Below are 25,461 nucleotides of genomic sequence, written 5' to 3' on the forward strand. Positions count from 1 at the left end.
CATTTCCTCTCTCTTGTCTGTGGACACTGCCAAAGCCTGGAATTCACTTCAATATCCAGAGCATTCATAGATGTGCCCGTCCCCAGAGAGGCCAAAAGTGTGCTACTAACACATTTGCCAGGTCCATATTTCATAAAAATGCTACAATCAAGATACCTCAAGCTTTCCTCCCTTTTTTACTCTTGTTTTTCCGTTTTTTTTCCTCCTTAAACCGTCCTGATATGAACTTATTTAGTGACTTTCATCCTGGAGAAACCAACAGATGATGATGATGATGATGAAAAAATGAGAAACAGAAAGACGTGGGTCAGGCAGCCCGTCTTGTTTAAAGGATAAAGCCGGTGATACCAAAACCAACAGTGAGCATATTCTACAAACACTGTGAAGTTTGCCTGTGTAACCAAAGCCAGTACTGGATTGTTGTGGTGGGCCACACAAATTATAAATGAGCCACATCATTTTATTCAGTGACACACGCAACAAAAATATTCAATTATCTAATGTGAGACAAATAAAAGCGACAGATTCTCACTGTTGTAGTATTTGTGTAATTAAACAGCGAGTTGTTTGCACTTCTTTCTCCTGTTTTTTTTTTTTTTTTTTAACATTTGCTTAAGAAAATAAATAAACAAGATGAAAATAAAGGTATAGTATATGTTGTTTTTTAAAATCAGGGATTATGTTTAGCATAATGAAAAAATAATAATATCACTAAGTCTTTTCTTGCAGCAGGTTTTAAACTATGTCTAAAAGTGCAGCTATCTAATTTTGCTGATATTTTCCTTTTTGTTTGAACTCAATGCTGCTTGTACCGAAAGGTCATACATCTAAACAACAGACATAGTAAACAATATAATGTAAATGTTAGAAAAGAGAGAGAGACACAGACATTTCAGCAGCCTTTGTGGAGGAGGATTCAGGTCATGGGGGGATGCTGATCTCCCAAAGGAAGTGGGACACAACTGTGTGTGTGTGTGTGACGGGGCAAGCTGTCTGGTAGCCAGGCCACATGCTGGAGGGCAAGTTGCCACCAGAGAAAATGCAAACAGGGACACAAACACTGATGTGCAGACAGACATGTCACACAGTGGACACTGATTAACAACTCACACACTGTACATTTAATGGACAAATATCGATATAATCAGTTTTTAGATCTGCCATGTTCTTCCCTGGATCTATACATTTTATTTCACGGTCCATTGGACACTCACATGAGTGAAGTTGGGGAAAGTCCCATTCCTACAGCCTCTTACACACACACACACACACACACACACACACACACACACACACACACACAGTCTGGCACCTGCCATACTTCCGTGTGCACCTTGGCTCGCGCTCACATCCGCAGGCTCAGTGGTTTTCACAGATGTCTTCTCCTGATCCCACAATAAAATCCCACCCAATGCCAGACATTTTCCCCCACCTGTGTTAGTCCTGCATTGCATCACCTGACACACACACACACACACACATACACGCAACATGTGACACAAAACGTGACGCTGATCCACGGAGACGGAGATCTGAGTAACTAACGGCAGCTATGAAATCCCAGAAAGATTGATTCTGTGAGTGAAAATAAACACGGTGGGGCTGTAAATGTTTTTAGCTCTCCATCATGACCGGCGGCAGAGCCTCTAGCTGCATGTGTAGGCTGCCCTGTTCCAACGCCGCAGCCTCAGTTAACTGATCTCAACACACACTCGTACTCCATCACCCACAGAGATGATGTTCCCACACACAGATACATGAGAGGAAAACACTAAAACTCCCACTTCCACCGATTCTGGAGGTTTTCTCCGTGCACATTACCTAACACGACAGCAGCAGCAGCAGCAGAAGCCGTCCAGCCTGAGCGTCTATCTAAAGATGAGTCTAAAAATACAAACAACTCTTGATCTACGAGCGCACACAGCAGCACGCAGACAGTAAGCACACAAATCACTCTGGCTGGCTCCTGATCTGAGAGTGATTATTTTAAATGGCTTCCATTACAGCCAGCGAGCGAGGCTGAGCTGATATAGTGTAGCTTTCACCTATGGTGCAATCTATCGAGCTTTAATCAGATCACTAGTCACAAGGGCAAAGAGGCAGAGACGGAGCCTGGAAAACGGCCACGGTGGCTCACTCGCCCCAGCACGCGTGGAAAAAAAAGACGAAGCTCAGCCGCTCTCTAATTTTTTCAGAGATTATTTAGTGTGTAAGTGTTAAGACTTTAATATTGTACCTAATTATTCATTAGCAGTTCCTGTTTGCAGCGTACCCTTGGATGCACTGACAGTCCTATCCCCGGATGACCTTAAAACTGAAGAAAATTTAAAAACATTATAATTCAACTGTTATTTCTAGGGATTGAGAGAGAGTGTTTTACTGGGCGTTTTAACGCACTTCAAGGATATTTGGTTTTCTTATCATAGACGACTGAGACAATCAGTGACCTTTGGGAATTTTTGCTCAACAGTGACAAATAATAAATCTTTGCTTCAAGCTGGTAAACAGTTCTTGTTGTTTGACTATTGAATTAATGGACTAGATTTCCAAAGTCACACACACGCACACGCGCACGCACACACACACACACACACACACACACACATATATATACATACACAAAACCAACCATAAATCCAATCAACGCAGTGTTAGTGAGGGGGATTTCATGAATGATTTCATCAAGAGTTTTGTTGGGGACGATTTCTAATAGAATTTCATCGTGGGCGAACTGAACCTTTCAGAAATGCACTGGCGCTCTGTTGACTTTCAGAATAATCCCTTTAATCTCAGTGAGCTGCATAAATGAAGGTTAAAAGTACAAATATGAATAAGAACCACTGGAGGAGGGTGAATGCAAACATACATCCACAGAGAGGTGGAGAGAGAGTGAGAGAGGGAGAAGAAGAGAGTCACAATCCTTCACTCTATTATTGTCGAGTACATCAGTCTGAAGTGGAGCTCTCTGCCGGTGCCACTCCCTTATCTGCAGTCATCTGGGAAGACTAGACATAAAATAATCTGACAGTTCAGATCAGAGATCTGCTCGCACAAACAAAAATACACTCAGAGCAAAGCAAACATCCCTACCAACACACACACACACACACACACACACAGACGTGCACACGTGGGCCACTGGCAGCCAGCAGAGGGGGCTGTCTTTGTCTGACATTGGGACGGCCTTGATGGCTGGAGGTCATTGCTCAGATCAGTCACATTTAATCCTGTTCACATCCTCCCTCTGCTCCCCTGAGTCAGGTAGCCGCTCTGCTGTACTTAAAGAAGTCGGTGTTTTCACACAACTTTCACGCTCGCTGAAGCGCTGCAATCTGCTGCACAAGGCTGCTTCAGGGCACACACACACACACACACACACACTTTGTTCATGTACATTAAACACTGCTTTGGTCTGACCTTCAGGATATGTCTGCGTGCTGCACCACCTGCACACTTTCTCCCTGCAAACGCCCTCCACAGATGATTTGGGGGCTTGTTAACGTGATCATCACTTACATTGGCACTTTGCACAGGGGTCTTTCTCGTACTCCAGTAGATCTGCGGCTCGACTACGGACGCTGGTGTTCCTCCGCAGTCCTCCGCCGTCCCGCACTCCTCCATCCCGTAGGCGGGCGGCTTCCTCCTTGGCATACACACCCAACTCCTGGGTGTACCGCCCATACATCTGCGAATAAGAAAGACAGAAAAAGAGTTTTTTTCTACAGGTATACTGCGAGTGGGAGGGAGGGAAAGAAATGACAAAGCAAGGCAATTTTATTTGTATAGTTTGTCTCAAAGGGCTTTACACGGCATCATGACAACATCCTCTGCCCTTAAACCAGTGGTTCCAACCTTTTTTGGCTCGTGACCCCATTTTGACATCACAAATGTCTGGCGACCCCGTCAATCAAGATTCGTCAACTCAGATATTTTCATACAGTATGCTGAATTTATTTGAACTCAATTTATATTCGAGAAAGTGAAAGAATACAGTTGTTTAAGATTGTGTGTGGCGTTTTTAATCATAATTTGAAAAAGAATAATAATTGGTTAAAAAATATATTTTTATCAGTATTTTTTTTTAATCAATTACTAGAAATTTTAGGCGACCCCATTTGAATTTCAAGCGACCCAACATGGGGTCCCGACCCCAAGGTTGAAAAACACCGCCTTAAACCCTCACATCCACTGAGGAAAAGCTCCCAAAAACCCCTTTTAACAGGGAAAAAATTGGAGAAACCTCAGGGTGAGCAACAGAGTAGGGATCCCTCACCCAGGACGGGCAGACAGACGTGCAATAGATGTTGTATACAGACAAGAAAACAGTTAACAACACGGAATATGGGAAAACATGGAAATGGTTTAAAAGAGCTGATGAAGGCAGCTTCAGGTGGGCAGGAAAGGCAGGGAGAGCAGGCCAACTGGATTCCAACATACAGTACAGTATATTCACATTAAACTGTAATATAAGGTGGAGGCTTAAAAATAAGCCCCTTGTGGCTTTTTGCCTCCCCCTGCACTGTCCTATTGTTACCTACCATGTTTCATGTTGTATTCTTTTAACTTTGTGCAAAAATAAAAAAAAATCAAATTCAAATTCAAAAATGTCAGACTGGTTCATGTGATGCAGCAGGTTGTTCAGTTAGTAGCTATATTAGTGAAGATAGTTAACTTCTGTAAACAAGAGTTAACAGAGCAGGTGTCACAAAAATGCACTGCCTTCCTCTAATTTCCTCAAGTCTCTTAAAAAACCCCTCCACTCAGCATCGACTCCACAGCGGTGTAATGACTTTTTCTCAGACAGATGAACAGACAATGAGCTGCACCTGTCAGCTCCCAGCTGATTACCCCAGCAGGCCTGCCACACAATTGACTCCTAACGACGAGAGGCAGCGTCCCAGTGAAGCAGACGCCATCAGTCAGGTATAAAGCCTGCGTCTAGACCACAGGTGCTGCAGTTTCAGGTTTTGGTCAGTGTGAGGAAGGTTACCAACACCATAATGGGGCTTTTTGGTTTAGTGGTCGTCGTGGTTGCTGTTTCAGTTTGTGATGTTACCGCCCAGAATTACTGGATGCCGTCTCCGCAGAGACATCAACCTCCTCTTCCTACTCAGCCGCCGAAGCAACTGTTGAGGGTTCCTCCGTCTGCAGCTCCCTTTGACAAATGTCAGGTGGAGGAGAATGAGAAGATCGAGTGCGGGACTTCAGATATTTCAGCCGAGCAGTGTGAAAACATAAACTGCTGCTTCGATGGGCGGCAGTGCTACTACGGGAAAGCAGGTATCTGTGCTCTCCAGCGTAGCTTCTAGTGCCTCTCGTACAAACACTACATGGTGAGTAATGTTAAACAGACTACTGCAACAACACCCACTCCTCTCCTCTTCTCATCCAGTGACTGTGCAGTGTACCAGGGATGGCCAGTTTGTGGTGGTTGTGGCTCGAGATGCCACTCTGCCCCACATAGATGTGGATTCAGTCAGCCTGCTGGAGACGAACCACCCCTCCTGTGCCCCTGCTGGTCTCACCTCGGCCTTCGCCATCTTTCAGTTCGCCGTGACTGCATGTGGTACTACGATCAAGGTGGGTCTTTAATTACAGTATTATTGATCTGATGCTTAAAATTGTTTTAGGATTGTGACGGTTATTTACTAAATTTAACTTCTGATTGACAGCTGGTCTCTCTCTATAAATACCAGCTTTGTCTATTCCTGCAGCCAAAATTTAATTCTCATTTCTTTTATTAGACAGACTTGAGGTACTCAACTTAAAAATAAAGCACGCAAGAATAGGCAGTTTCATTTTACCATTCTCCTCTCCTCTCTGTCACTTTAGTTTAATACAAATTGACACTCTGAAACATCAGTGTTTCCATTTCAGAAGATGGAAGTCAATGATATTTGACACTTTCTTTTTTGCCTGCTTTAAACGCAATTGACTGTCAATCTACATTCAATTGTTTCAACATGTATTTCTCCTACAGGAGGAAGAGGGTAATGTTGTATATGAGAACCACATGTCTTCTTCATATGAAGTGGGAATCGGCCCCAGAGGCTCAATCACCAGGGATAGTCACTTTGAGTGAGTTCACACAATGATAAGCCTCTTGTTTGTGGTGGTCGCTTTTGTTTTTTGGACCAACTTGGTTTCCTGAGATGTAAACATATCGCCCTTCTCTCTCCCTGTCCTCCCAACAGGTTGTTGTTCCAGTGTAGATATTCAGGCACAGCTGTGGAGGCTCTTGTCATGGAGGTGAACTCTCTTCCTCCCCCTGTGCCAGTCGCGGCTGCAGGACCCCTCAGGGTGGAGCTCAGACTGGCCAATGGGGCGTGTTTCTCAAAGGGATGCGTGGAAGGCAAGCGACTCGGACGTTACTAAGAATAATACCGGTGAATGCATCATTCTCGATACTAAAACTGAGCTCTTCCGGTTCCAGAGGAGGCAGCGTACACCTCTTTCTACAGCCCGGCAGACTATCCCGTCACTAAAAGGCTGAGGGAGCCGGTGTATGTTGAGGTACGAGTCCTGGAGCGGTCCGATCCCAACGTTGTCTTGAACCTGGAGCATTGCTGGGGAACCTCCAGCCCCGACCCTCAAAGCCTGCCTCAATGGGACCTTCTGGTTAATGGGTATAGTAGAAACGTGTGTGTATATAAAATTGTCATGTTGAACAGCTTGGCATGTGGTTTGACCTGTTCTCCGTGGATACAGGTGTCCCTACCATGATGACAGTTACTTAACCACAGTGGTGCCTGTGGACGGATCCTCTGGACTTCATTACCCATCGCACCACAAACGTTTCATCGTCAAAATGTTCACGTTTGTGGATCCAAACACCTATACGCCTCAACAGAACACGGTACAGTTCAGAATCGTACATTAGCCTCAATTATAAATGTAATTGTATTTTTCTTGATCACATATCTTGGATATTCCTTTTCAGGTGTTCATCCACTGTGCTACAGCAGTGTGTTACCCCAGCAGCACAAACTCTTGTGTACAGCCATGCCACCGGCAACGTGAGTAGCTCCTTAAGGCCTTGATCAAATTGAATACAGCTGCTTCGGCAATATCATAAAACTTGAGGCCGTCTGACTGTATCTGCAGACACCCTGAACTAATCGAGTGGGCATTGTGCATTGCTAGAAGTTCCCAGAGGTCACTACGACAGATGCAATTGTGTTTTCTCTTGCAGGGAGAGCACTCGCTGCAGCAAGGAAGGTTTCCGCAAAACGGGGGGCTCTGGTCTCAAGCGGCAAGGTGATCCTGACAGCGCAGAGGACTGCGACAGCTTCAAACACCACATCTAAGCGATGACTGTCGGCTTGTCCCAATTTTTAATAAAAGCTTGTTAAAGCCCATGTTAAACACTGGCTCATGTCGGAAATTCTTGAAGGTCACTAGCGCTACATTTTTGCTGAGGTAGCTTTTTCCCCCCCTCATTTCATTCAGATGGTGTGGTAATGTAACCCCTTACTGATTTGTGCTGAGAAACCACAAGGTTGCATTGCAATGGGATACTTAGTATGTTTCTACTGAATTTTAAAATGGTACAAAGATGGAAATTTTACATCCCATTTTTCAGCTGTGAAAAGTGGTTGTGGCTGAGAAAGGGACGTGTAGTACTTTAAATGTTGTGCTTAATAACACCACTTCTACAGCACTGGGATGGCATAAACCTGATTCCATGTGTTCCCTTTAACACTGATCTCTTTCTAGCATGCCACATTAAGATGAGCATCACGACTCCTGCAGTCTCACTGCTCGTCTCCTTCCTTTTCTCGCTGTCGTTATATATATATATATTTTTTTGATAACAGTCCCCTTAGGTTTCTGTGTATGCTATAACTTGCAGCATCTCTCCTCCACTGCTCTGCGCACCACCTCCCCCTTTTTGTCCAACTCCTCCACCCCCTCCTCTTCATTGAGATGGGCATCACGACTCCTCCAGACTCGCTCTTTCTGCTCGCATGAACAGGAGGTGCAGAGGGAAAGCAGAGCAGCTGCACAGGTTCAATTCTGACCGGCGCAAAAAAAAACGTCCATCCAGTCTGTCGGGATGCTCATCTGCCTCCACCATCACCTCCAACCTGCTGCGAGGCATTTACGCAAGATGCAGCTATATATCATATTCAGACAACAGCTTTGCCTCATAAGCTACATGGCTAAATCCCAGAAGGATCGGCAAATAAGTGTGAGCTGACACACTAGCAGCAGCTGCTGCACACGCATACACAAACATGTCACAAGTGAAATGTAAACATTTTGCCACTGTCAATTAAAGCAAACTGATGGACATAGAGGAGTGTGTGGGATGTTAAATAAGGGAATAAATTAAGCAAATGAATTGAAAACTACAACACATTAACTATGCTGCGGCTGTGGACTCTCTAGGTCTTTAATGAATCCTACTGTCAATACTGGACCTGAATATAGACTAGCTACACTAAGATGGATGTAGCCACATGATACCTACTACAGGTATCTGAAGAGCGGTTTTGACGCTCAGAGGTAGTTGCTCCATCATCGCCATCTTTCCAGTACCTGACACCAATGGGACATCATTTATACCGCTTTTACGTTACCTTGACTCTCTCCGTCTATGTTTGTTAAGTTACAATTGTGTTCTGACGGCATCCACTGTATTTGACTTCACTATGAACTGTGGCTAATTTCCTTAGCATCGTAGCTGACCTACTGTAAGGGGACAAAAAGGGCTCGCTCACTGACTTGACGATCCACGGATGCTCTGGTGGCTCACCCCATGAAGTGCAGCCCATGTACAGTAACCACAGTCTTTACCGCAGTGACCTGCAGGTCTGAATCCGACTCACGTCCCTTTGCTGTATCACAATAAAAGGTATTAAAAGCCCCAAAGTTTATCTTTTTTTTAAAAAAAGGACTGATTCATTTTTGGAGCCAGCATCACACGGCCATTGAAGGAACTACAGTGGGTTTTGTTTTTTTTTACTTCTGTGTCAGATTCATCTTTCAGTTTCAGAGTTTGTTTGTCACAGTGCTGACATGTAAGGACAAATTAGTCACAGATTCAAACACTTTTCTTAAATTTGTTTCAAAGATTCATTGTCACTGACTGACAGTTTATGATAATCACATCATTATGGTTTTATGGCATTTGCGACATTTTACAAGCCTTTAATGGGGAAGTGATGTCCTGTGTGATCACATTTTAGCATAGTCTCTCCAGTTTAAATGTTTGGTTTCCATTTGCAGATGTCTTTAACAGAACTACAGGACACCATGTTCAACCACTCTTACTTCGTCTTCATCAAAAGAGAATCATAATGGCTCCGTCAGTGTCTCATGTCTGTTAACTTTTTGATCTTGACCAACTAAAACCTGCATTGATGGTTTTCCTGTTAGTAGCTGGTCTACTTATTATTATCACTACACTGGTAAATAAATCTATTCACAGCTATGCTGAATTTTAACTTTCCGTCTGAATCGTTACGTGTTGGCAAACAAAATTTCAGGCGCCCACACGTTCAGTATAGACACATACAAACCCACAAGCAGCACCAGACAAACTCTCACTAGGAGGATAAACGGGGCCTGTTAGTGTTTCTTTCTTGGGCCTGTGTGAAAGCAATCACTGGCCATCTGGAGCACGGCCCCCTGGGAGAGCAGCAGGTGGGACCCTGTGGGTTAAATGAGCTGTTGTTTGTAACCAGTTTACCTCCCACATGACCGACTTCTGTATCTGCATTAGTCAGTTTAACGCCCACATCAAAACCCTTTAAACCAGTTCAACTCCTGCCTCCCACTGGTCATGCCTCCACGCCGGCGACAGCCAGGCACGGAGGAATCATGTTTTCAGGTTGTCCTTCAGACTGTCCGTACACTTGACTTGAACATGAAATGTCAGTAATGCTTTGAGGGAATCTGAGTTTGGTGATAAAAATGTCAAAGGTCAAAGTCACTGTAACTTCACAAAACACCATAACCTGGCCAAATCTCACACCAATTAGGACTGAATTTACACAAATGTCTAATATACATTGCTTAAGTGAGGACATTTTAAATCCAAATGGCTAAAAGTCAACTTCACTGTGACTAAACCACTTTACTGTGCAGGAAACTGTGTTGACTGTGTGTCCAAGTCATATCAATCTAACCAACTAGACTGAACAATAACAGTCACCACTTAGAAACAAAGAAGCTAAATAAACCATAAAAGGCCAAACTGCATCTGGTGGTACGTGAGATAGAGGGGTTTGCACTTACAGAGCTTTATTGCAGAAAGTTAACAGCTGCTTGTTGTGGCTGAGAACGGCACCATGAGAGGAGTGAAAAAAAACTGTAAAGTATCTAAAAATATATGCTATGCACAGGGAACCTGCACCTACAGCTTCCCCGTTCAGCACTACAAGAAACCCCATTGTCACACTGTTAATGTAAAAATATTGATTACATCAATGCAGACAACTTAGTGTTTATGCGGACTGACAAGAAGTTGCAGATCTCCATAACAGTTTGTTTAACAGAAAAGTTACTAACTTCATCTTGCTCATATCTTGGTAACGATTAAAGGGATCAACAACAACATTTTATATTGCACATGCTTTTTTCTTTTTTAAAGGCACTAACAATAGATATTTTTTCCAAGTTTGCACTGACCAGCTGCCCTACAGCAACTGACATTTCACTCTGCAGGATCACGCACCAACTTTTTCACGAGAGGAGAGGGCCACATGTCCACCAACTTTCTTCTGCGTAAGACCCCCCACTTTACTGCTACATCACTCACTTTGCCACTTTTCCAAATCAGACTATGTGCGAGACTGGCACAACAGATGAGATAAAACGTTCTCTATTATTCAGCAATTCCCAAGGCAGTGCAGGATAATGTATTCATTGTGAGGTGACAGCAAGGACAAATATTTGACACTCTAATGAACATCTAAAACTCTCATCCTTTCTGCTTTTCATTAATACATATTCATAAGAGGTTTTTCATCTCCAATTTTTTGGGAGTGTATAGGAGTTAAGGGACCCATTGCTGGAGAGAGAAAGGTGGACGTTTTAGAGCCCTAAACTACTTCATACTGTTGTGGCAGTGTGATTACTTAGGAGCGTGCTGAGTGTGTATTGATGAGACCGGGGGAATAACAGAAGGACTAAAGCATTCAGGCTAATCTGAGCCATGTAGCCTTCAGGGACAAGACTGAAAATTGAATTAGAGGAGGAAGTGACAAATTTGACTCATCCCGCTCTCTACATTTGCATTAATATAGGTAGTGGAGGCTGCTTTTATAGTTACCTATGAGTCAGAACTCGCACGCGCACACTTACACTTACACACATGCATGCACAAACACACACAGACAGTGAAATAAACATGAAAGCTCTTGATGCTGTCGAGCAGACCTGCGCAAGCATGCGAGACCGAGACGACTAAAAACACACCAGCAGCACGCACTCCGATCGTGTTAGTAGGAAGTGATGTCAGTGAGACTGAAGCATCAAGCAGAGAGAGAGTGACATCTTGTCAGAAAAAAGACTTGAGGGGGAAGCTGGCTGTTCTGTGTGCATCATGACACTCATCCACGGAGATTACGTTTGCATCAGGTTTAAAGTGAGCGTTGGCTGGAAAACAAGAAAATAAAACACACACTCTCTATTGTGTCGTATACTGGTGCTGTAAAACTGTACTGGACTGAAGCTGAAAAATTAACCAGTTGGCTAACACTGGTGGTACATTTACAGCAAATGTCACATTACACACACAGAGATGTTTCTGTTCTTCAGCCAACACCTCTCAGCCCAATGGCACCATAAACTAAATCTTCCAAAACGATCAAACAGCTGAAGTAACACCTCACTGAAAGTGTTTCAACACAAACTTCATATTCTAGCCTTTGTGAAGGGAGGATTTAGTCCAGGACTGTTACAACGGGCTGAATTATTTTCACTATTTGTACCTATAAACTGCGATGTGTCAGACTTTGATCCAGAGTGCTGATCATTCACATACACAGAGCGCTACTGACAATCAGCTTCAATGGTTCAAGCCTCTTAAACAACAGATTTGCTGAATTTCTTTGTTTTGTATGAGGGTAAACTAAATATTAATCATTAATTACTATGACTTTTGAAAGGTTAAAAGGGCATAATAATAATTAGACTTTCTGAGAAGTTATGAAAGCATTTTAATAATTTTCTGACGCATTTGTAGACTGAATTTTATGATAAAAAAAACAACAATTAATCAAGAAAATAACACATAGCCTAAATTGTGTTAAAAAGCTCTTTATAAGGCAACACTTTGACAAAACTAAAGCTACTAATTATCACTATCACCTTTTAGACAGCCAGTTGTCACAAGGTATTCTTTTAATATAGATTTTCATGATAATACTTTTTCCATAGTAGAATTTTTAAAGTAAAGGACCTGAGCACCTCCTTCACCACTGATTATATCACAATACCACTTATTCTGTAAGATAATGTTTGTTCTTACAAAATATTAGGTCCTACACGCTCTGCAGGGTTTTTCTAACACAGTGTACAAGTATATTACACTTTTAAACGGCTGTTTTGCCATTTTGATAAACGATGCTGTTCAGATGGTGCGCACACCTTACACAGTACACTGAGCATAATCTATTGTATGAGTCAAATGAATTGAGACAAATTTTTTCTGTCTGCAGTCTCTGCAGTGGTCTGCTCAGTGGCGTGCAGGTAACAGCACAATTTGGAAGTGACAGGACTTGAAATGGACTCAAGCCAGCCTCTGTGTGAGAACGGACAGAATGCTGACGACGAGGAACTAGACCCCCCTGAGGAGGCAGCACTTCTGTTTGTGTGTGTGTGTGTGCGCGCCTGCATGTGTGTGTGTGTGTGTCAGTGACAGAGGGAGAGAAAGATGCTGAGATACGAGATATACTATATGCTATTCAAATTCTGTTCAAATATCTGTTTTCTCCCTGAAGCACAATGGAAGTTCTCATGGTATCTGCACCAAATGGCACCGAGAGGTACGGTGACACTGAGCCAGGAATCCTCAGATATGATGGAAGTAAACTGCAAACAGCATGATCATATTTACCAACCCGACTGGTCTGTGACACTTTTCAGCGAACAATACAAAAGAGAAAAGAGAGGCAGCAGATTTCACACTGCTAAGTGCCATTTTCTGTGGACAAGAGTGCTTACTCTCTGCTGTTAGGGAGATAAGTACAGGCTTGGTACTGTATGTACAACTGTAGCCATTGAACATAGTAAAATGTAGGCACAAGCATCCATTATGTAGAATCCATAATATTTTAGACACAGATATTTTGTATTTTCAGTGGGTGGAAAATTGGCAATAATCAATAGGAAACTTTTAAATGAGCAAAGCCAGTGGCCTATACTGTATACTGTCTCCCTGAGGGACAAACAGCATCTCCTCTTCTCCTGCACCACTGTACACATATTTTACATAAAAATGTTGCAGTAGCGTGGCTTTAAATATTTATCAACCACCGACATATGGACAGAGATGAGACAGAGTGCGAATTGCATCCTCTCTCTGCGGTGCATCTTTATAGACAGTGAGTGCAGCAGGTTGCTCTGACACAAACACACTGATGCATACATCCTGAAAGACCAGCAGCAGCAGCAGCAGCAGCAGCATGTGTACCGTATATCATTTCTGCTGTGCTGCAGTGCCCAGTGATGGGGGCTGGGATGTGGGAGGTGGGAGGTGGAGGGGTGGAGGGGTGGAGGGGGGAGGTGGGGTGGTGGGGTGGCAGCTTTTCCTCTTCAGGTGGATCATGACTTTGTTCCCTGCAGCAGCCAAACCCCTCGTGCACCCTGCTGCTGGAAGGACAGGAACATGCTGTCTCCAACATCTGCTCTGACAGAGACTTACACAGTCGTTTGGGCACGTATGTGTGGGCAGGTACAACATGCGTGGGTACAGGCACATGCCCACCTACACACACACACACACACACACAAATACACACCAACAATCTGAGTGCACATACAAGACCTTTGGGGGTAAACCTGCCCACACTTCTGAACAGAGAAAACACATGCATGCACGCGAACCCTATGACACATCCAGACCTCCCACACCTCTGAATAAAAAGCTTTTGAAAAGGCTTCAGATGGAGGGCTGCAACACTTTGACACCGAGTCACCACAACACCGTCTGTCTCCGTCTCTTTTATTAACGTCTCCGACCCTTCCTCTTCTCCAATTTACCTGCTCACATCCCTTCGTCCCGCGAGAACGCCGGGGGAGTAGAGAGGCAAGCGTGCTGCCTGCTACCTCGGAAAGCACTGCACCTGACAGCAGTTGTGGAAGCCAGTGACCCATGCACCGGCAGCGATCTGACAGCTTTCCAGCCGTCCGTCACCGCTCACAGGATCTCTACTGCATCTCCGCATGGGGCACAGAAAACAATGGCTGCTGTGAAAAGATGCGGTGCAGAGTTCATTCACACTGCTTTGAAATGAAAATCTTAATGGTTAAAAATAGCTTGTTTGTTCTGTTTGACTATTCCCTTTGGACAATGAGTTCGCGGAGGTTACAGAGGATTGCAAACGCTTCCTAAGAAATCTGTTTGGAGCAGCGATTGAAAACACAGCAGCACTGGACAACATATGATGGTTATCATTTACCGGTATCAAATAATTGTTTTCTTTAAGGGTGATTTTCCACTGAGGGAAATGTAGTCATGGACATTTGAATTGTAATTATATCAATTATTCAGTTGGTAGCTCATTCATATGATAAGTTTATGATACCCTGCATATTTATCTTGATGGACTCTCACAGCAATGCTCTCCGATTGGAAAACTCCAGCAGCAACAGCAGCCATAAATTAAAGAGTTATTTTTGGTCCATTGTCTCAGAAAACTCCACTGTCTATCAGCTGCTGATTCTGTAAAAGGATTGTTGCCAGAAATGCATAAATACTGGAGGGGGAATGACATTTTTAGCACAATAGCTATGAATGAGGAGATGACATTTCTGTGCCGCTTCTTCCTGGGGATGGTTATCAGACAGATCTCTATTTTTCTCTATCACCTCTGTGTCATCTGCTCAGTCCTGCAGTGTTTCTGCGCTGCCAAAATCCAAGCAAACTAATGACGGGATCCTGCTGATGGCAAACAATGAAAACACAGAGGAGCCTTTTGTCAACATTAAAATCCAATTTTAGACTGCAGCTACACCTGCAAGGAACTCTGTGAGCCTTCACTTATCTCATTAAAGTCTTTTGTTGCCTAATATCTGTCTCCACGTGTCACTCAGTTTTCCAGAAGGGAAACATGGATGCTCTGTTTCACCTGAGCTAAGAGGTGGGGGCGGGGGGGGGGGGTTGGTTGATAAATTGTGCTGCCACTTTGAACTTAAAAGTATCAGCACACATGCAGCAAAATCACTTGCATCTGCAGAAACACAAACACACACACAATACACACTCACACACAATCTATTTTTGGGTAATGGACTGGTATGCATGCAGTGAATGAAATAGCCATTGATCAGATGGTCAGAGGAGGTGGGGGGAGGGGGTCAGACAGCACGTCCCAATCCTCAGAGACGCCGACTGACTGCCATTTTACATTACTATTGATCTTTACACTCAGACACCGCACAGAATCGATCCTCACACCAACAAGAATACAAAAAAAAAAAACACCTCTGTATCACTTGGGCCAGACACAGCTGCACGGACACTGACTAGTGCCTGCCAGATCGTGCACGTGTGACAACAACACATGGATACAAAAAGAAGAGAGAGAAAATAAAGACAGGAGCTGAGAGACACACTGGTTTGTAGTCACAGACACACAAACCAGTGGTGGAAGGACCCTTTAATTCAGTGTTCGCCTGACCAGTTGCCTGCCTGTGAGTCCCTTTATCTGAATATAGATATCCCTGCGTAAAGTGCTCCAGGGTATCACTGTCAATCCTGGCATGACAAGAGTGGGGGGAAAACTGGTGCATGAGGCAATTAATATTCGGAAACATTCTACTTTTAGTTCACAAGTAGAGGGGGCCGCTGAAGCAAACAGGAAGGGCTGAGGAGGAGATGACAGAGGAATAGATGGGGGGGGGGGGCATAAAGAGGGACAAGATCTGCAGGAGAAATAGATGAGATAAGGAGAGACAATGGACACAAGCAAAACACATTAGAGCTCAGTGAGCAGAGGGAGGCTGTAATCTTATATTTCTGGCAACTTAATAATGACCCTGTATATCTGTATGAAAATGAACCGAGATAACCTGATGCTGCATTTATTCTAGCTGAATAAATTAATAAATTTGTGTGCCTATGTGTGTGTGTGTGTGTGTGTGTGACATCTATACTGAAAAGAATTTACTATGAGGGTGCAGGGCAGGCTGAGACTGATGCAACACCTGTGGATCAAGGTGAATGAAGGGGTGCGTGTAGGGGATTGGATAAGACTGGAGCAGCTGGAGCGAGAGCAAACCAAAAAAAAAAAAAAAAGACCCTAAAACCATCGGCCATTAAATTTTCCTTGGAAATGTTTCAATAGGAAAATGAAATACACAAAGCTGCACACAGTCTCCTGCTGTCCCCGTACAGGACACAGCTGAGCAGGCAGCAGCAGCAGCAGCTGTAGCAGCTGTAGCAGCTGTAGCTCCATCCTCCGGCCAGCAGCATCCGTGAAAAAGCGCCACGCATGCCGAGACATGACAGGAAACATCGTTTACGGCCTCGTCCCGAAACTCACCAAAGTTTGCTGGTACTGAAGCGTCCGGTTTTCACCCTTGTCCTTCACCATTGCCGCAATATCCTCATTAAGACCCCCACGGTCCGCGACTCTGAAGGAGTGCGAGTCGCCCCGCTAATTAATCTGCGGAGGAGGAGGAGGAGGAGGAGGAGGAGGACAGGACTTGGCGCGGTCGCCTGCCATCACATGTGCAGTGTGTAACAGGTTTCTTATCATAAGCCCTCCTGCATGACGCAAAGTAGTACCGTCGCCGCCGCCGCCGCCGCCTCCTGCTGCCTTTGTGTGTGTGTGTGTGTGTGTGTGTGTGTGTGCCAGATGAGAGAGTAGCTGGCTGTCGCCTCGCAGCAGCGCTGGTGCGGTTTGACTGCAAAACACCGCCTCCCTCCTCCTCCACCCTCACCGTGCTACTGTCTCTCTCTCTCTCTCTCTCTCTCTGGAGTTACGGGACTTGATGAGATTCAGGATTTTACTGATGTGCTTTAGTGCGGAGGTGTGTGCAGGTGTTATGTGGAGCTGTGTGCAAATTATGATGAAGGGATAATGTTTTTTCCTTCTTCTTCTTATTCAACAAAATACCTGTACTGTTATTCCTGAACGAATTATCTGCTTTGAGTCATCACTGGGTTGTGATGAGTAATTCACAAGGGTGAGGCTTGTGGTGGGATGAGTTATAGCTCCATCAATGTCATGAGGAAATCTTTACAATAACCCCTTAAGTGCCTAACTGAGCACAAAAGGTGTCTGTGCTCCCATTAGTGACTTTATAGTGGCCTTGCTTTATTGATGTAAGAAGCCCTCTGCTGCTATCCATCACTCGCCTTTTTCCTCCGGTATATCTGCGGATCCCTCGACACATCTTTGGTGATGTGTCCTGAGTCATCGGGCGTTTCAACTTGATGCACTCTCCTCAATGTGCCCCAGCTGACCCCGATCATGTCCCAGCTCATGTTCAGAAAGGATGCTGTATAGCTGAACGCCGCTCCCCATGGTCCTTCTCTTCTGAGCCACGGTCCTCCTGAGGCTCTCTCTGTCGCTTCTTCTGTCCTTCAATGACGTGAAGGCGCTGGACAAGGATTGGACTGCGAAAACCCAACATCTGACCTCTACTGAGAGACAAGTTGCTCTCCATCCGACTTGTTAACACTGACCAGTTCGTTTTACTTGACCTCTTCCAAGCAGTTTTTCAGAGGTGGACTGAATGACTGAGTGATGTCTGGTCAAGGGTGAACTTCAGTTGCTGTTCAAGCTACTACTACAAGCTACAATTGCCACTTCCTTGCAAAGGCCAGGACATGTGCAGAGGGTTTTGAAGTGGGTTTTGGCTGCTCCCCAGCTCTGATGAAAGTTATGACTTGATTGAAGCGGTGGAAACACTTCACAGAAGATGTTGGCTTTAACACAGGAAGATGGGGCAGAACCGGTCTATCTGTCGCGGAGGTCTCCTCTATCAGAATCCAAACCCTGTCGAGTGTCGACAACTTCCCACTACCCCTCCTCCAGCTGACGCGGTCTGGTCCACTTCATACAAAGACGAGCAGAACATGTAGCTATGCTCTCCTGGTAACCTCTCAAACTTCCTTCAACTGTAACTCTGACATATCAAACTGCGTGGTTGGCTTAGGATCTAAGAGTATTCTGCTGTTCCCACTAAAACCACCCTTTAATCTTGTTCATCAAGTCATTAGCACTTTCATTAATGGTAGCTTTAGCTTTTAAGTGTTAACCTTTGTCTGATAGTGCTATCATTACAGTATTAAACAGGATAAGTAGCCTCAAGTCTTAGCTGCTCCAGTGTTTTCATTTCCCTTATTTGTGGTATGTTCTTTAAAGGGATAGTTCAACATTTTGGCAAATTGACCCATTGCCATAATCCCTATAGTTTTAGGAGACTATATGGATTATGGCAATAGGGACTAGTGCAAGCTATTTTTAGAACGGCGCAGCAGAGCCGTGAGCTGCTCAGAGCTACGGAGGCTAATGGGATTTCTTGGTTTCCCTCATCAAACTCATCACAAATACACAATCCAACAACTCCAAAACGCTCTCGTTGACATGTTGTGACATGCACATTCACCACGCTATGAGATAATAACGAAATGTTACAAGACAGAGTTGTTTTAGAGGTAAATTCATGCAAAACCGCTGATGCACGTTCCTGTCTGGGGCCGTTTTTCGGCAAGCAATCTCTGCATTTGCCTCGAAAACAACTCTGTCAGGTAATGTTCTGTTATTATCTCATAGCGTGGTGAATGTGCAGGTCACAACTTGTCCACCAGAGTGTTTGGGAATTGTTAGATTGTGTATTTGACGAGTTTGATGAAGGAATTCCATGAGCCTCCGTAGCGTAGCTCTGAGCAGCTAAGACTATAGGGATTATAGCAATGGGCCAATTTGCCAAAATGTTGAACTATCCCTTTAAGATGTGCTGCAACAATTTGGTATTAACCTATACATTGTTAAAATCTTAGTTTCTAGTTTAGGTCGAGCAAAAAAAAACAAAACAAGATTGGATGTTGTTCACTGAGACTCACTAAACACCCTGACTTCAGAGAGTTTCCTCTAAGGCCACAAAATTCATGGAAGTGCTTTCAACAGCCGTGTAGCATACCCCAGGCCAGATGAAATTAAGTTCATTTGTTAAATCTACAATATCCATTTGAGTTTTAAATCTTCTCCTGCTGATGCATTCTGAGCCAGAATGACAATGACAGTAATTCTTTAAAACATGAAAGCAATAAGCATCCAAGGGCCTTGAGGGGAATATGTAAGTGATGACTGTATGATGACCACTGATCCTCATCATGGGAACCACAGCCATCATTTGGGGAAGCATGCATTTAACACACTAAAGTTTGTTGCAGTCTCACAGCATTTTGTTTCCTCAGATGACGTATAATACTGAGAGTTCATATCTCTGAGCTTTCACTAAAAGCTTTTCCGTGGGTGCTACTCACCGGCAGGAAAATCTATTGCGCTGAAAGATGTGATGCCAAGTGAGACTCACACCTGAAAGATAACCACCATCCCAAGGATTCACTGCTGTTTAGTCAGGAGCCAAACATCCATCGTGTTTGCCAATAAGCCTGCAGTTGGATGGAAAATTCAGGGGGTTCAATTCAGGTGTTCAGGACTCTCTTGGGCCAAAGCAAATGGACAGTTCGTCAAACTGTTATGAAATTGAACAGGTGACTTATGAATTCAAACTTTAAATTAACTGTATCGCATTAAACAATCTGACTGGTCACAGGCCATTGTTCATTTGAATATCAAACTAACTGATCTTTTACAGGTTAAAAGGCTTAATTCCTCTGGGAGTCAATGACGGGCTGATGGATAAAACAGTCCTGCACAAGATTGCAGCTGATTGGCTGTTGGCAAGGCAACCAGTTCAAAGCACTGAACCACAGGCGCCGGAGTGAACCAGGGCCGCTGAGACCACTGCAGGATTTCACCCCTTAAACACACTCTCAAACACACGTTCTCTCACAAATCTCATTGCTCATGCACCTCAGGTTCACATGCACCTTGGGCCTACAACCTGTCATTGGATCAAATCGCTCTCTCTAAGTGAGAGCGGGAGTGTCGGTGCCTTCATTTTTATCAGGGAGCTGGCAGCCACACACAGGCAGAGGTACCGTGGCCCCAGAAGCAGAGGAACTGGGTGCTCTGCAGCCCGGAGCTCCAGCACACTGACCCACATCTCTCCAACTCCACAGGATTTTTTTTATGTAGTATACCATCTACATCTGCATGGAGGGCAGTGTGGTACTGGCATACAAGAAGAAAAACATGTCACCTGTCCTGTTATGTGACTGTGAAGACAAAGATGGTCTTCCTGAGCTCAGTGTCAACATGATGTGAAATCATGGCAATTTACTGGACATTGACATAAAAAATTGTTCATTCATGTGAAGAAATGTGTAGAAATGTGGTTAACTTTGATATAGGCCTAATTGTAAAGTGCGTGTCATTGTTGAGAAAGTTTTTTTTTTTTTTTCCATCTCCATCTCAGTAAAAATAATTTTATATATTTTCTCATGTAAGTATTTGCTGCAATACATCTACAAGGACCTCGAGTCCTTGATGAGCAACATACATAAGATGTACCAACCACCTGTGCTCCTTTCTGTTTTCTGTAGGGGTTAAGTTTCTTAAATGTCAGTCATTGCTGCTGGCCACAGCTGGCAGTAAATACTTAGAACTAACGGCAAATAATCACAAAAATGACGCCAGCAACCACAACATGACCCAATCAGACCTTCAATTACCATTTGCCCTTGAGCTGGATATGGCCAAAGTTCGGGAGATGCGCATGGATTTAACACTCCAGGGAGAGAGAAAAGAGACAGTGATCTATCTTGTCAGGAGGCAGTGTACTTACGGTTTCCACTGGGGCTGCTTTCCTTCTCTTTTTTCTTCTCTCCTCCTCGGGCTACGGAGTCAAAACCGTCAGCTGTGTCCCTCCATTGCGCCTTAACGGAACAATGGCTGAGAGAAAAGGGACACACAGCTACAGGTTGCAGCGCACGCTTAATCGATGATGTGACCGGGTTTGCGGATCGCTCCCCGGGGATCACACTTCACTCCAGCGGCGGGAAATTTCAGTAGGTCCCAAAGACTGGCCTGTTGCTGATGCGCAATCCATACAGGCTACATAGCACCGCGCCAAAGTTGTCAGCAAGGCGCGTAATTACCGGCTTTGCGCCTCCAGAGCGGCGCACAGCGGAGCAGGCAGCGGCCAGTCGTCCGAGAGCGCGGCTGCATGGGATTGTGAGTCAAGGAAAACTCTGTGATGAGGATGCTACAGTCTCCTGATCGGCTCAAGTTGAGGTGGGAGGGAAACAGCGGGGTACCGGGTGTCGTGTCCGTGATGCAATGCGGGTACCGTCAGTGCCATGGCCCGCAGTTTTCTCCTTGTGTGCAGATATCCAGGCGCTCCGGTCATTATCTGCGGAGCCGCGGCGCACATTCGTCTTAATTAAGACGGTCGGGATTGTCTGCAGGGAAAGGTGCAGGCTCGGAGAGAGAAAAACTGAACATGTGTTTAGTAGGATGCTCTCTCTATTTCTCTGCATCTCTCTCTCTCTCTCTCTTTCTGTGTGTGTGTGTGTGTGTCTCTCTCTCTCTCTCTCTTGCTCTCTCACTCTCCTTGTAGGCTGTGACAAAACGCGCGGGCACACACACACACACACACACACACACACACACACACACACACACACACACACACACACACACACACACACACACAGGTCTAATATTAGGATATTAAGCGTCATGCGTCTTTTTCATTGGCACGCATTAAGTGCCCTGACTGAGACATAAACAGCTTGGGCATCAGATAGAAGGGGACAGGGGCTCGGTCAACATCCAGGGTTAGGGTGATGGGGGTGAAGCACGTGTGTCTTAAATGAGGATGGATGGTGCATTCCCCCCGTGTTTTCTCTCATGTGTTTGACAGCTATTATACTTCTTCACCCCCTCCCCTACATTGCAATTGAATTGTAGCGTCACCGCGTCCTCCAGCTGCGCCCCTCTGGCATTACACCCTGATGGATGATTGCATGTATCCGGGCGAAGACCGCTTGTTCACTTCTCTGGGGTCCTAGCTCTGGGTGATGAATACAAGGGGGTGAGGCTATTGAAAGAACCGAGAGAGGATGGCTAATGACGTTGACAGTGACCTTGTGGTGTCTACAAAGACCACACTGGTGTTAACATACACGATAGCTTAGATGAATCTAAGTGTAAATAGCCTATTACAAAAAAAATGTACAAAATTTAATAGTAAAAACCTGTTAGGACATGAAAGTCAAAACAACATGGCCTTTCAACAAGCTTTGGGATAAGGTTGGAGATGACGAAAAACATTTATTTCAAACGGAGCCGTCAACACACACACAGCCTACACAACCTCAGTGCTCACATACACACCTACGTGCTGTATGGGGGCTGTGTAGCTCCCTCTGACATCAATTTGTGAATTATATGAACTCAAGCTGTTGTACTGCAAATAGCCAGAGTAAAATTTGACAAAAAAAGCAAATAGCCCTCAGCAGTAGTGACTGGATTTAATACCAGCTGTGTAAATGGAGTCTTTCACAATAATAAATCATTAACCTTTTAGTCAGCAATCACGCTGTCCCCTGAACGCTCTAAAAGCCAAACAAGAAGCAAAATAATCCTGCTTGTATCAATGAAATGCCATTTTGGGTTTGTAACGTTTGGTTATGTTGCGCAGCAGGAAAAGCTGGAGCGCATCCTGCTCTCAGGATAGATAACACTTGCACTTCCCACTGCTGAATGAGAATGTGGGAAATTGAGTGGTGAGAGGACCAAAAGGACTCACAGCTCCTCTTTGTGAAACAGGGTTACTACAGTGGACACAAGGCATTTTCCACCTGGCAAATCTCTTAATGGAACAAATGTGGACTCATCGGGAAAGGCCAAGCGGGGCATGGCTTTAAGCAGTGAGTAGTGAGCCTAAACTAATCAAAGTGTAACTCATAAAGATATTAGTGTTACGTGCTAGAAGCTGAATAAGCTGGCCGGCGGCACCTGAGCAGCAGTTTGTGTTCATGTGTTTGCGCAGGACTCCTGCTGCTGTGTGTGGTAGCCTCTGAGGTGTGGGATGCTGAGACCAAACCCAAAGACTTTGTGTGTAATAGAGCTGCCAGGAGGGCTATGAATATTGTGGCAGGAATGGAGAGTGCACTGGTGAGTCTAAGTGTTTCTTTTTGCGGTTGCAAGACAAACCTTCCCAGCATTTCTCTGTCCCTTTCCCTCCTGCTGAGATGATGTATCTATATTTCCTGTTTGTCTGTTGTTACGTGTAGTCTCCCATTGGCCTATCTCTTTGTTATCTACCTGATTGTCTGGATCCTGTCACCTCTTCTCCATTTTCTCCTCCTTGGCAGAGTGATTGCAATGGCGTTATGACCCTCTCCGAACAGGTTCAGCTACCCTGCACACAGCTTCACGTAGCATCTTGGGAGAACAAATCAGTATGTTGGCACATGTATGAGTCCAAAATCCTCTGTCAAAGTGGTGTTACTAAGTGCTTACTTTAACTTTTAGTGGCTTACCTTGAAACATTTCCTTTTCTTTCTTTATCGCCGTGTGTGTTACTGCAGCACCAGGAGAAGAGGGGAGATATAACAGCATCCTTGAGGCTTCTTGTTGAAGGTGTGAAGGCTGTGAGGGCCCTGAGTCATCCGGGATGTGTTGCTTCACTACTGCAGAGATTGGAGAATAACATCAACAACTACCTGCTCATTCTCACACACCTTCAGCTGAGTGTAAGAAGCTGCCACTATTAAAAACTGCACGCAGACAAGTGTATCAGCACTGCCAGTAAGCAGCAATTTGGTGGTTACGGAAATGTTGTGATACTAATGGGGATATTTCAATTCAAAACGATCCTGATTTTCATTTAAAAACTGTTTAAACTTTGAACTTCAGTGCTTATGAAACTTTCATATTTGAGTTTAACCTACATGCCTAAATGGCTTTTGTCCTGGAAATGAACAAATCAAAGCTATCTGGGCTCAGTCTGTCTTTGCACTCGCACACAAAAATAACATCAAACAGAGCCAAGTGAAATTCATCAACATGTAAATGAAAATTCACACCTAGTGTCCGTAAACGTGTTGATGGGCTTCTCTCTGACTGGTTACGTAATTCATTTGGATGCATTATCAGTGTTCCTATGGTGTGGATGGGAATATCCTGGTTTCCGAAAAATCAGTGACTTTCTGGAATTGCTGTGCCCCGGGAGCATTGATGTTATATCATGTGACCCCAAGCCTTCCTTCCTCAGGACAAGAAGAAGATAGCAGTGCATACTTTCCCAGTGAGATAGTTGTTCTCAAAATTCACTTAAGTGCGAGACAGATGACATAGAATCAGTGTTAAAATATAAGTCTGAAAAGTTAATTTGTGTGTTTTTGTTGTCAAGAATAGTATTTTTTTTGTCTCGGTTAACAAATGGATATTTTTTTTGTGTTAGTTATAATGACACCCTTGTTTTTGCTTTCAGATTCACTTTGGTTCATATTCTTTCTGTTTATTTTAAATCTCACCTTCATTATTGTGTTTTCTTTTTGGACCAGCAGGGGCCACTGGTGAGTCCATCACTGTCTTGTGTTCCTCAAAGCTCCCAGAGTCTGAGCACAGTCCTGTTGAGATACAACCAGCTGATCACAGGGAAACTGGAGCAGCTCATGGTTACACTCGAGGACAGCTGCACTCACTAGTGACTCAAGAACAACTATATTGGACCCGTTATTCTGCAAAAATGGGAATGAATCCAGCTCCACTGAAGCCCTCACGTCAATAAGGTCCACCTGTGTAAAACTCTAAACTTTCATGTGTTTACACATACAGACACTTACACTTTTAGAGTACAAAAGCCAAAATATGCAGTTGCTCATCATAGTGGAACTACAGCTTGATAAGAAGAGGAAAATAAAAGATACGTCTGTGATTTTTTTCCTATCATGGAAGAATTAATATCTAAGAGGATGGCAGTTCTTTGTATCCTTCAGGATTGAGTTATGGATATTTTGGGTTTGGTTATGGGTTTGTAGAATCACTGCAAAGTTGCAAACCCACAAACAACCAAAAGGCAACTAGCTTGTCTTTTCAATGTAACTTACAGACAAATTCTCCATGTCTCCACAATATATTATCTAAATCCAAAGAACTGTTTCACGGAGGATGTTGTTCTCCACCTTGATCGCTTGGC

The 25,461-nt window shown here is 44.3% G+C and overlaps 3 protein-coding genes across 9 annotated transcripts in view; 2 read left to right on the forward strand and 1 right to left on the reverse strand.

Moving 5' to 3' along the window:
* clcn2a (chloride channel, voltage-sensitive 2a) overlaps window positions 1-23,709 on the reverse strand; it is a 48,819-nt gene extending 25,110 nt beyond the window's left edge. For 3 of the 6 annotated variants that reach the window (XM_085805081.1, XM_085805085.1, XM_085805080.1), the window contains exons 1-2: window positions 16,716-16,851; window positions 3,517-3,685 (exon numbers count right to left, since the gene is read on the reverse strand). In XM_085805081.1, the coding sequence (XP_085661207.1) occupies window positions 3,517-3,685; window positions 16,716-16,766 (220 nt within the window). In that variant the 5' untranslated portion in view covers window positions 16,767-16,851. Of the gene's footprint in view, window positions 1-3,516; window positions 3,686-16,715; window positions 17,079-21,096; window positions 21,827-23,582 lie in introns of those variants that run through there. The other 3 variants (XM_085805084.1, XM_085805083.1, XM_085805082.1) reach the window with 3 other exon arrangements.
* On the forward strand, window positions 4,955-7,365 carry LOC146970550 (zona pellucida sperm-binding protein 4-like). Its single transcript, XM_085805086.1, has 8 exons — window positions 4,955-5,280; window positions 5,393-5,580; window positions 5,981-6,078; window positions 6,195-6,352; window positions 6,434-6,626; window positions 6,709-6,856; window positions 6,941-7,016; window positions 7,193-7,365. The coding sequence occupies exons 1-8, from the start codon at window positions 5,001-5,003 to the stop codon at window positions 7,312-7,314; spliced, it is 1,263 nt and encodes a 420-aa protein (XP_085661212.1). The 5' UTR covers window positions 4,955-5,000; the 3' UTR covers window positions 7,315-7,365.
* Window positions 22,878-25,387, forward strand: thpo (thrombopoietin). 2 transcript variants are annotated; one of them, XM_085805087.1, is made up of 5 exons: window positions 22,878-23,185; window positions 23,308-23,432; window positions 23,633-23,719; window positions 23,849-24,013; window positions 24,827-25,387. In XM_085805087.1, exons 1-5 carry the CDS (start codon window positions 23,173-23,175, stop codon window positions 24,968-24,970), a joined length of 534 nt encoding a protein of 177 aa, XP_085661213.1. In that variant the 5' UTR covers window positions 22,878-23,172; the 3' UTR covers window positions 24,971-25,387. The 2 variants fall into 2 exon arrangements, with proteins under 2 accessions (XP_085661213.1, XP_085661214.1); XM_085805088.1 differs by having other exon boundaries at window positions 22,889-23,185; window positions 24,830-25,377.
* The last annotated feature ends 74 nt before the right edge of the window (window positions 25,388-25,461 follow it).

The sequence above is a fragment of the Trachurus japonicus genome, chromosome 17 (genome assembly GCF_045865225.1).
Source record: "Trachurus japonicus isolate A0001 chromosome 17, Traja_1.0".
In the NCBI taxonomy this organism is placed as follows: domain Eukaryota; kingdom Metazoa; phylum Chordata; class Actinopteri; order Carangiformes; family Carangidae; genus Trachurus; species Trachurus japonicus.

Coding starts and splice junctions, on each gene's coding strand:
- thpo (XM_085805087.1), top strand. Junction 23,433..23,632: donor CAGGAATGGAGAGTGCACTG/GTGAGTCTAAGT, acceptor CCTCCTTGGCAG/AGTGATTGCAATGGCGTTAT. Junction 23,720..23,848: donor CATCTTGGGAGAACAAATCA/GTATGTTGGCAC, acceptor GTGTTACTGCAG/CACCAGGAGAAGAGGGGAGA.
- LOC146970550 (XM_085805086.1), top strand. CDS start 5,001: ATGGGGCTTTTTGGTTTAGTGGTCGTCGTGGTTGCTGTTTCAGTTTGT. Junction 5,281..5,392: donor GTGCTACTACGGGAAAGCAG/GTATCTGTGCTC, acceptor CTTCTCATCCAG/TGACTGTGCAGTGTACCAGG. Junction 6,857..6,940: donor ATACGCCTCAACAGAACACG/GTACAGTTCAGA, acceptor ATTCCTTTTCAG/GTGTTCATCCACTGTGCTAC.